The following is a 12580-nucleotide window of genomic DNA, read 5'->3' as shown; positions in this document are numbered from 1 at the left end:
AAGGTGGTGGTACATTGCCCATCAAAGGAAAAAAAATATAACACAGGTAAAGGAAAGGTTGTTTTTTAATATAGCAGAAAAAAAATAAGGTTGGACAAAAAAATAAAATTTGGTTTTACCGATTTCATTACTACTAGCTTCACTTACGCGCGTGCATGTACTATTGAAGCGCAACGTTGGAGATATGTATAACATATGTGTTACAATCTTAATGCTCAAAATGAGACGGGTATGTGGAATATTGTTCAAAAATTTGTCTGAACAAATTTATTTCCTCGTTTTTTTAAATTTTGTTACTATCAATATAAAGTTGTTTTACAGGTGTTGTTCGATATGATAACATTTTCAAAATGAAACAAATTGTAGATGGTCGGTAGGTTTGCATTTTTTTTTGTAATGGCACTTCCTTAAATACCGCTAGAAAAATTTCAACTTATAAACCTTAAATATCAATAATTTTCACTACTTTATATATTTGCTATGACTGCTAAATTTGTATCATTTAACAAGGGAAAGATACTTTTGTACGTAATAAGTTTTGAAAGTTTACACCCTTTAAAATTTTTTGAACTTATAAAATTGCTTTCCATCATATTTCGTTGAATATTTAGAAATAAGTAATTTTTAGCAATTTTCAAAACTCACCCACGGAAGGTAGGTACGATTTAGAAATCACATTTTAAAAGTATTCATGATTCAAATTAAATTTTGGTCTGTCAATAGAAATACATATTTCAAATAAAGAATAAAAAAATAAAATAACATACCAATTTTATCCTCGCATGAATTTATCAGTTACAGTTTTACATTACGCAGAATTATTTAACATCCCACACTTACAACCAAAATAAGTACGTGGACTGATGCTATTATAATAATGTAACATGCAGGAACAAGAATCAAAATCTGAAAACTTTTAACTAGTACTTAACGATGCGCGTGTTTAACCATTAAACTTTATTTTGATATATTCTCACATACACGATACCACCAAGCCAATTTCAGTTAAAAGTTTAGAAGTTTAAATGGCTTTGATCGTTCAAATTACCAAGTTAGGTAAATTTATTCTACGTTTGCACGCGGTATACTGAGACCATAAACAAGTTTAACAAAAACTTTCCGGATCCTTCAAACTTTTGTGCTAATAAAGTTTAATTACAAATCCAATCTACCTACACAGAGAAAAATGCTAATTTATTAAGAATCTCTAAAAATTATTGGTTATAAGATTAAAGACAGGAATTAATATATTTCTTTAAAAACTTTTAGTTAATTACAAACATATAAACGACGTGGGAACACGTCCGGATTGTTGATGAAAATCTAAATTTTTCGCATTTCGTCATGATATATTCAAAGGCAAATAATGTGAAGAGATTCAATAAATGAGAAATACAAATCTTTCTCTGTGTAATTATCGAGATTTTGTGATTTTATAATATATTTCTACAACCGTATTAATAAAAAATGTTATGTAGAAACGAACCATGAATGGATGTGTTTTGAGATTTTACTATTGGGACGCAACTTGATAAAGTTTCATTCGCGTCAGAAATAATTTTAGCGTAGTAGTATAAAAAGTTCAAAAAATATGATTAAATTTTTTTTTTCGCATTTCGTCATAAAATATTTCAAGGCAAATAATAAGAAGAGATTCTTAATTAATGAGAAATACAAATCTTTATCTGTGTAATTGTCGAGATTTTGTGATTTTATAATATAATTCTACAACCTTATTAATAAAAAATGTTATGGAGAATTGAACCATGAATGAATGTGTTTTGAGATTTACTATTGGGACGCAACTTACTAAAGTTGTTCATTTGCGTCAGGAATAATTTTAGCGTAGTATTTATTATAAATAGTTCAACAAATATGATTGAATATATATTTTTTTAATGTTTTTACTGTAAAAGCATAATAAAAGATATATCTAGGTTATCTTTTTAGAAAATCAAAAAATTTCGGTAAATGGTTACGCTGGGAGAGTAAGAAAATACTGTGCAAAATGATGCCGGACCTCACCGTTTGGTAGAAACGAATCGTAATTCTTAATTAGAGTATTTGGTCCAAAAGTTTAAATTAAAACTGTATAAAACGACACATGTTAGATAAAGTTCTCGTGTGAATTAGCGCTTTCCCCTGGTAGAGCCACTTAGTTAATGTAGGGCCAAATGCGCCGAGGTTTCTATTTATAACGCGCAATATAAGGGTAAGTGTTTCAGTAAAGGCTTGTAATATTGTAGCTATGCATGTGTTTGAATTTAGTCGTAACGTTGTGAAATACAATGTCTGGTTTTACAATGTCAGTCTATATTTAACTAACAGTCGAAACTTCACCTGTGAATAAGGCAGCGGGTTTTCAGAAACCATTTAGAGAAATAATGAATTAGCGATGGAATTGCACAAAACCCTGTTTCGGAGACAAACGTGTAGGTATATCGTTTCATTAAGTAATTGGCAGTCATCACGATTTTTTAGAAAATAATATAAAAAATGTATTTTTACCTGTGTAACATGTAAATGAAGTTGAATAGGCAGTTAAGCACGGCCATGAGTAAATCCGCCACACTGAGGTTCACTAGAAAGTAATTCGTCACTGATCGCATTCTTCTGTGTGCTGAAACAAAGAAAAATACATTAACAGTTATTTGATATTATCGTATTTTTATACGTATATCAATTTTGAACCATCTGGAAAAGTAACAAAACATGAACAGTGAACACGTCAAAAAATTGTCAATGAATTGGCAGTCGCACGAAGAGCCATGTTACGTGTCTCCTTGTTGAACAAATACACAGCGGAACCAAGCAAACCTCGTGCCATTTTACGATAGGATAGAGCAGTAACAATGGAGTACCACACTATTTCTGCCTTGTTAGATGTTCTTCGCTTCACTCACATTCAAACATCGTCTCATTCATTGACCTCAATTAATCTGACTCTTCCTGGGATGTAGCTCGCCTCTACGGCGATCCACGTGACACTCCTGTCTCTGTTCTTTCGCTCTTTATATGGTCCGACTTTTTAAGAGTCCCATTCTTAATTTCATATTTTATGCTTACATCAACTCTGCATCATTTTCGGACCACTTAAATCTTGGTAATATTTGGTCTTTATGGTTTCACCCCACAGTAATGACTTAGTCATGTCATTTCTACTGCATTCAACATACTTCATTCCTTCTTGTGACAGTTCCATTCTTCACATTCGTAGGTACTACCTTTACTTCCATCGATACATTTTTAGCCGCTACCTACCGTATTTCGTCATTATTTCCTTTTCTTTTAGTTCTATCTCTTTTTATCTATAAGAAAATAAAACTAATAATAATAGCGCAGCTTAGTGTCATTTCACTTCAAGTGCGCTTAACTAAAACAAACTTAAAAACGGTAATTCAGTATGAGTGGTCATTTTCTTAAAATTATTCCTGTAGTGTGCCTTACCCAATACAGATCTAATATTATAACACTAAATACACTGTTCATACAAAGTGATGACAAAACTTAGAATAAACCAAGTGGCGATACTTAAAAAAAAAATTTACTGGTCACTGGCTGAGTTGGCATCGCGTTTGGATCCCACCCAGGCGTGGTGTGTTCACTTCCTCGGCTGGCTAAGTCCTCCATTACAACAAAAGCAATATTTTCCGCTTACTGTAGTGGCAGAAAGAGATTTTCAAATATGGTCAGATTATTTGTAACCTTTGAAGTTGGTGTTGGCATTTCTTGAAGGAGTTCCACCCTCATGTGGAATAATGCTGGGCATGTAGGAACTGTGGAACGACTATCGGATGACAGGTGGAATTCAAACGTAATTCAAAGCCTTGGGAGAGATAAATAGAGTAGCAAAGGGTGACCACAAATGCGGCGGTTTCGCGATTTACGGAGAACTGTTGGTTAAGAATAAGTAACGATAATTAAGAACATGCCACAAATTCCGTCAGAGCTGGAGTATAATGCCACCAACTGTCACATTGATAAATTAGATTAATGTTGCTCAGAAAATATTGCAAGCTCTTGGGTTGATATGAGAAAAAACATGACAGGCGTAAGAATGAGGTGAATCCTGGAAATGCTATAAAAGAAGAGATAAAATACTTATGCTGCTGCAGAAAACATCAATATTATCTTTTAGGCGTTGGGTCGAATGCGATAACTATTACGCTAAAAAAACTACTGTGACTAGCAACATTCAATATAATGGAGAGGAAATCACGAGCCTCGATCACAGAAACCGTATTTCTTCGAATGTTATTTAGACATTTTTGTTGATTGTTTTTGGGGTGTTATGCCGTGTTGCGCTAACTCCTTCTTTAGCCGACGTTTTGGACAGCGTTGCAGTGTCCATCATCAGGGCAGATCCGGTAGATCCGAAGATCAAAAAAAAAAAAAAATGTTTATTTAGACATATTTGAAATCGTCTTACGATCATGAATTTTGTCAAGTTTTAAACATCTTAAATTGATTTTAAATAGGTAGATACTCAGGGCCAGCCCTCATCTAAACGGCATCTGGCGCTATTCAAAACCTCAAAGACGCTGTGTGAGGTGTTGGGTATTATGAGGTATTGGTTTACGCCTGCACAGGTCCGGCTCTTAAGATACTTAAAAGACAGTTTATTAGGTAGATACTTAGGGCCACCCCTGATCTAAACGGCATCTGACGCTATTCAAAACCTCAAAGGAGCTAGGTGAGGTGTTCAGTATTATGAGGTATTGGCTTGCGCCTGCATTACATATACCACATTTTTATTTATAAAAATAGAAGATAAATATTATATCATACTACTCCTGAAGAGAAAAATATTAGATATTATTTAAAATTGAGCTTACTTCGGAAATACCCACAAAATATTCTAGTTTATCAGATTATTTCTTCAGTGTCTGTAATAACTTGCTTTCTCACATTATGATTGCCCAAGATCTGAAATTTCCTTAACTGTCTAAAGCTTATGGTTCGTGGCTAATTTAAGTACCACAGTGTTTCAGTTATCAGCTATTAGACAGAGGGTAGTTACTTACTTACCCGTGCTTTAAAGGGAATCAATCTTCGCTCTACGCACGTTTACAATCTACGAATCTACTTAATGGTGTCCTAAATCTGAATTTAAAATCGGTAAGTGTTCTGGAGTCTAACAGCAAAATACAATTAATTTAGTCACTATACAAAGCTGTTAGTGCAATTTCAAGCAACGTTTCCACTATTGATATTGGACCCTCGTCGCGTCGCATAGCGTTTCGAAAATTCTAATATACCTTTCACGCGTAAGCAAATTAGATATATATTTTGAAACAACACGTTTTTTTCAAACCGATTTAACTGCGTTACCCTGGCTTTCGAACCCGCAACCTCTCGACTCGGATCCAAGGATAATACTACTCTACTATAGAGGTCACAAACAAAATTGATAACAATGTATATTGAAAGGTTTTCACCGCGGATATTAATTTGAATATTTGTATTTTTTTGTATGTTTTTATTTAGTTAAAAAAAAATCATTTTATATTTAGTATAAACCTTTTAACAAATTATTTCTATAACATTAAGGACACTTTACAAAACATCTAAAACTTATTCTTTATGGTATTTAGACATAACCCATGAAAAGCAGCAAGGCTTTTAGCTTCTTTTACATCAGTCGGTAGTTCATTTAAAATCTTAAATCCTTATAATAATTATTATGAGTTAATGAAAAAAATGTTTTTTTTAGGTTTAAAATCTCAACAGTTTCTCGTGCGAAGTTTAAATTTACATTCTTAAACATGTATTTCGGGAGCATCTTAATTTTTAGCTTAAATGTAAATATAAAGGCTTTATAATATATGGCTTCCCTAAAAGCTTTTAGTTTTATCTAAGTAACTGAACGAGCATGCACAAACCGCACATAATAATGTTTAATAAAACTGATATTTGATTGTAACTTATTCACAGGCATTTGATTGTTAATACGGTACATTTAAGCGATAATCAAATAATTCTACAAACAATAATGGTGTTTTAATTAGTGGCCGAGTTTACAAAAGCGTCGGGTTCCTACCCAGACTTTGCACAGTGCTTCGTTTCATAATACAAGTTAGACGCTAAAAACACACATGTCGAATACTTATAACACGTCTGGAGGCGTATTTAATTATAGGTACGATATGATGAAATTTTGTGTAAAACAAAGTAATTTAAGAAAATTGCTTTCCTATTATTTTTGTAATACGGCTAAGTAAAGACATTTTTTACAAAATGATTCATGTTTATTTAAAAAAATATATATTTTCAGTCCAGTTTTTCAGGCTGTTTTTTACCACTTTCACTCAGTTTTTAAATTCAAAATTTACTTGAAATATTATGTCTTGTACATTCTAAGGAACATCTCATTCTTCGAAAAACTCATCCATGTTATAAAAAATACCTTCCCGGAAATCATAATACCCATAAAATGACAAAACAAGAGTGATACCTACAAGGAGGGGTCGTGTTGAAAAACAGCGATACTGATTCGAACTAAGCCTTAGTTGCCCTATTTTAATAACATTTTTTTGCCGTCTCGGTGTACTCTTCGAAATAAATTCTTGAGAAGTTAGAAAATAAAAATTGTTCATACACCATAATATAAAAAAAAATACATTAATTTTATTCTCGCCTTGAAGGCTTTTGAATGTACACATATTTATAGGTATGATGTTATACAATGATAAGTGCATAGTACATTTATAGGTATGTTGTGATACAATGATAAGTGCATACATAATAAACGGAGCATGAACAATATGAACAGGTTCAATACAAGTCATCGTAGAGAGTTCTGGTGTACAAAGCAGTTCTTTAATTAGATATAATAACAGGAGTACAAATAATTACTTATTTTACTATGAAAGTAGTTATATCGCAGAAAGGATTATTTTTTTCTTTAACCCTTTAAATTTCATCACATTTGTTCAGCTTTCAATGTTTTCTGTTTATTTAAAATGCGCTATATACTTCTTATTTTTTTAATTTTCCGTAAAAAAATACTGTTTTAGAAACAAGATAAAATTATCTTTCCGGTGTATACATTTAAAATAAACATTACTATTTCTAAACAATAAAATTTTAATATCAAACGTGAAAAATGTTGTCAAAAACGCTAACCACATTTTTACTCCAATAATAGAAAACTTGAGAGAACTCGATATTTTAAGAAATTTGCGTTTTATTTGGGGAATTCGTAAGAAAATTATAACCACTTTTTTATATCTTTCATATGATAAAAAATAAATAATAATTTTTAAAAATTAACCAATTGTTTCGATAGCGGCGCGAAATATGAATTTTTAGGAATTTATTTATGGATTCCAGTAAAAAATAATTGAGGCAAACTGGAATTTTATTTTATTTTATTGATAAAAAAAAATAATTTTATAAAATATGGACCCTCGGTCATATATGACCGCTAAAACACACTATTACAGTAGAAGAGATATGTATAATATTTTTGTTGATTTAATTTAACAAATTTACGAAACAATTCTAAATTAAGTACCTATATTAACTGTAGATAAATGAGTTCGTGAGTACATCTGTATTGTGTCAGCAATATATTCCATACATCAGTGGTGTGAATAGATATTACCTAAATTTTGTATTCTAAGCAACGATGTGTGGAATTGTGCAGCCATCGCAGTTTTCTTTCAATATTGCAGTTGCCGTTATCTTGTTGGAATTTAAAAGTTTATGAGCTGCAGCAAATCAGGGTTGTCAATTTTATTATGCAAGATTTTCAGTAAAAACGCAAGATTGGAAACAATTCTTCTGTCACTCAAATTTAATAAATTCATTAATTGTAACAGATAAGTGTATGGTAAGTTGTTATTTAGGTACATTTAGTTTATAATGCACGCTGTAGTGGGGAGACCATACAGTTTAGTTATATTCAACTCACCCCTCACTAGTGTTGTGTACAGAAGTTTAATGGTTTGTTGGTAAAATCTTGAGCCCCTCTCAGAACAAAACCTAACATTTTTAAGCCTATCTTTGAAATATTTTCAATGTGTGTTATGAAGCTCAGTTCCGCCTACGTAAATAATTTCAGAAACAAATTCGAGGTTAATGTAATTAATTGTGTAATTGAACAAAATTAGATATGTTTTTATCGAAAATCTCATTTTTATTTTCGGAAATATATCTCAGAACGAGATATTTTTAACCTATTGGGGTAGTTGGAGCACACTTATAAAATTATTCTGAAAATTCCCATTTATTTTAATTCTGGGTACCCTTATACCATATAAATAAACTATACTAGTAGTACTACCCATATACTATAAATTCAAAGTTTTGTACAAAAAATCCGTTATCCATCAAACCTACATTATAAAGAATGTAACGTTATGTGTATAAAACAACTGTGTATCACTCAAATACTGTGTCGATTTTTTATCAATTTCAAATTGATTTTACTTTGTGGCCGTACATTCTAAAACTTTTTCAGAGAAACTTTTTTTTATATCAGGCACCACTTATGTTTTATATTCTTCCAAATCATATTAAGTCCACCAATTCCTTAAATAAATTTAAAAAGTTAGTTAAAATTTGAATATCTAAGTAATAGTTTTTCATCCTTGTCTTTCTTAAATAATAAGAACTTAACTCACTCCCATTTACAAAAAAACTGGATGTCACTCTAGCTGTCTTTATTATCGAATTTGTTTCTTCTCTGGAATAATGATTAATGCATAGTTATGGATCAAATATTTTTACAATACACTGGCAAATTACGCATCTGGTAACTTATCTCATATGTATGCTTCACTTAAATCTAAATTGTTTACCTCGATACAAGCTTAGTTCTAGTTAGGTTGATCTTTATGAGAAAAAAACATGATTTATGTATAGTGAGATGCAATAAATATTAACTAACTAACCATCACGCCGTTTCCCCGCAGGAGTAGGCAGAGAGGACGGACCGCCAAACAACTTGGCTTTGGCACACACTCCTTGCCTCATTCACATTCATACATCGTCTCATACATACTCTTCTATTATTCTGACTCTTGACATGACCCGACTCAAGTATATGATTCACTTGGTCGTGTCATGTCTTCCTCGGGCATCCCCGACTTCTGCTACCATTCACATTTGCATCGTATATTCTCCTTATACTCCTTTCTTTGCTCATTCGCTCTACATGCCCAAACCATCTAAGCGTCCATTTTTTGATCTTACATCAGCTTTGCACTCTTTGCGGATCTCCACATTCCTCAGACGATCATACATGGTTTTACCACACATACGCCTCAGGGATCTCATTTCAACGGCATTCAATATACTTTCATCCTTTCTTTTCCAGTTCCATGCCTCATTTCCAGACATCAAGGTAGGTACCAGCACTCCATTGTGGACTGCTAACTTCGCTTCCTTGGACAATTTTTTGTTAGCGCCAACTGCGTTTAGTCCTCCATTGATGGAGCTACCTGCATTTACTCTTCCTTCAATATCTCTCGTAAACATGCTTCCTAAATACACAAACTCATCCACCTGCTCCAAGTACTTATGCAATAAATAAATACTTACATATGTGTGTTTGAGGTAATTTTTGTTCTTTTTTAAAGGTACCTAGTGAACCACTAAACTTATTTGATTATTTTGACTTTATAATTAAATTTGTTTTATGATTTCCTCGAAATAACAGGTTTTTTTTAACTGCAACCTTTTATGTATTCATGTAGATTTAAACATTCCGAAAAACATTGTTTCTTTTTTCAAACGGTGCAAACAATATTTTTGTGTTTTTTAGTTGAAAAATAAAACATTTGATAAAAAGAAAATATTGTGAATATTATGTTTTTTAGAATATGAATAACGTAAACATTGACAAAGGAGTTTCTCCTTAGAAAAAAAATGGATTCTTATTTTCAGGAAGTAAATATTTTTGTACTTTACATTTACTCGCTTATAACTCGTACATTTTCATATTTCCCATTTTTCACGCGTCATTACAAACCACGTGGGATGAAAACTGAACATGGCGTGTTAATAGAATGGGAAAAAGACGGATCAAAAAAAAGTTGTTTCCCTGTCTAGGGACGTGTTTCCTCGCGGCATCATGTTCAAAGTTCGTAGCGTCGGAAACTTTTGATTATAACGTTGTCTGCAAATAGCACGGGGAGAATCATAAACTCGTTTATTGGAGGAACCACTCGTGCAACACAGCGAATATGCCGAGTTGAGTGAAGGAGTAATGCGAGATTTTCAAGAACGTGTTTTTATTCAAAAAAATTATGCCTAGTTTCACCGAGAAAGGAGTTATGTTATAATCTGAGGATAATTTTTTCCGTATTGTCGTCCATTGCCTTAAAATATTAATTATCCACTGAAAAAATTAAGACAAAAAAGGAAGTAATTAAAAAAAAATTGTTTTTAAAATGTAGCGATTTTCATGACATTATTTTTAATTTAACAATTTTTTATATATTTTTTTCAGTGGATTACTCAATGGACGAGAATAAGCCATGAAAAATATTCCCAGATTACCATAAACCTTAAACGATAACGATAGAAAAGGATTTAACCCGTGATGCGCAGGTGAGAACCCGATGCCTAGTGGGCGTTTAACACAATGTATAACATACTGAAAATGCTGCATCTGCAATGAAGGAGGATGATGGCAAACGATTTAACCCGCGATACCCAGGTGGAAACTCAATATTTAATGGGCGTTTTACACAAGGCTTTTTTCACACCTCACAGGGGCGGCCTTGTTTGTACAGTGTACAGAAGAACTATATCGCCCCCGGATTGGCAGCGTTGTAAGACGGATTAAGAAGGTAATGAAGAAGCGACCCGTTATCATGAAGCCAACATCCGTAAATCTATATTCCTACCGTGTCCGTCGATTTTCGCGTAAGTGCACCGGTGCACGGGAATCATGATGGTAGATCTTTAGAGCAGGCTATATCGAAATAGCTTTAGTACAGACTCAGCATGCCTACAATGCGTTTGTGCATTAGAGATGGCAATACGTCATTTAACAATGGATTATCAATTAGACGTACCGCCCTCCTTTGCATAGAATAATGTAGATTTTGGGACGTTAGTCACGAGGTGGTTTAATTCAAAATTCAATTATTCGACGAACTGGAGATTTATGCAGGGTTAGAAGCTGATCACGTTTGAAAAATGTGCTAGTCCTAATCAAGACGCCTAGTTTCTTGGAAGAGTAGATTCACTCGGGCTTTATTGGAGCCAGTCTTACTTATTCCAAGCATCTTAATGAAGTCTTTTTTAAATAGGGTGCTCCCATCAAAATGAACCAGAAGATCACTGATCTCCCTCTTTTCCGAAATTAGACACGTTTTCGTTTTTGAGACCTTGAAACTGACCAAGTTGGCCTCAACCCAAACACGAATCTACCAAAGGTGGTGATAAACTTGACCACCAACTTTTTGTCTCAAAACTTCGGACGTCATAAGTGAAAGGGGGTTTGTCATAAATAAATAAATGAAATGGTACAAATTAAAAAGATTGTTGATGTGAAAAAAAAATAGCGTCGGTGACAGCAGAGATCCTTGTGGCCCCTTTACAGGGGCCGTCTTATTTTGGTACAGATTTTCGTACAGTTGATGGCGGACAATATATGACATCTGTTGTGTCATTCATATTTATTATAATGTAAGCATCGTACCTTGCTCATCAGGCATAAGCGTTCTTCTTTTCTGATAAGGTGTACATGAACAATAATGACCTAAATATAATATTTTGAGAAATAAATATGAATATAATATGTTACCCATATTTTTATATTACTTAGAATAGAAAAATGTTCCTAAGAATATGTAGCATATTTTTCTTAACAAAATGCATTTATAAGTTGATGTATTTTGTTATTCGAACTTATATCCTCAATGCATATTCCTTCAGAGACACGGCATCTTTGTTAGTAAAATATTTGAATAGCGGATTTCCGCTCAAGAAGCCTGGAGATATAACTATATTGACTTTCGTTATTTCTACCACCAAATATCCTCTCGACATACTTACTAGAATGACACATAATCACTGTGGTAAAAAGTGATACTCTCTGCAATATTTAATGCATAAATTTTATTTTATGTGAAAAATGCTGAAAGCTGTCAGCCATGTTTCTAATTTCAAATTTTTGGATTGGGCGTCTTCAGGAAACGAAAATATCAATATCGACGAAGTGAGATTCATCAAAAAGTAAAAATTTTAAATTGTGTTTTGGTTGGTTTCTGCATAGCAAGATTCAATTTAAATTGAAGAATATTTACGATAGAATTAAACTATAACCCACTACAGAACGTTTTTCCAAACCTGGCATATAATATGCTAAGAATCGCTCGAGTTTTGAAAAGTATTACCAAAGTAGTACCATTCAACAAAGTAGTACCATTCAACGACACACCTTACGTTGGTGAATTTTGTGAGCATATCTTGCAAGAATAACACGTAACAGGCAATAGACAGTAGGGGATTTTAAGTCTTTTCGCTGTCATGGCTTAAAACTCAGCTTACGTTATTCCAAGGCACTTTCTGGTTATTAATGGAGAAACTAATAATAATGAGTGATTGACTTCTTAGAAACATA

General features: G+C 32.8%; 1 protein-coding gene across 1 annotated transcript in view; it reads right to left on the bottom strand.

Moving 5' to 3' along the window:
- The window catches only part of TkR86C (Tachykinin-like receptor at 86C), a 521539-nt gene that overhangs the window by 414688 nt on the left and 94271 nt on the right, over window positions 1-12580 (bottom strand). Inside the window, exon 2 of the mRNA XM_089632445.1 lies at window positions 2509-2620. Coding sequence (XP_089488571.1) covers window positions 2509-2620 — 112 coding nt within the window. The remainder of the gene's footprint in view (window positions 1-2508; window positions 2621-12580) is intronic.

This window comes from Hesperophylax consimilis, chromosome 6 (genome assembly GCF_061612785.1).
Source record: "Hesperophylax consimilis isolate HC1 chromosome 6, BYU_Hcon_1.0, whole genome shotgun sequence".
Lineage (NCBI taxonomy): Eukaryota > Metazoa > Arthropoda > Insecta > Trichoptera > Limnephilidae > Hesperophylax > Hesperophylax consimilis.
The sequence above is the reverse complement of the archived record's forward strand: the minus strand, read 5'-3'. Positions and strand labels throughout refer to the sequence as shown.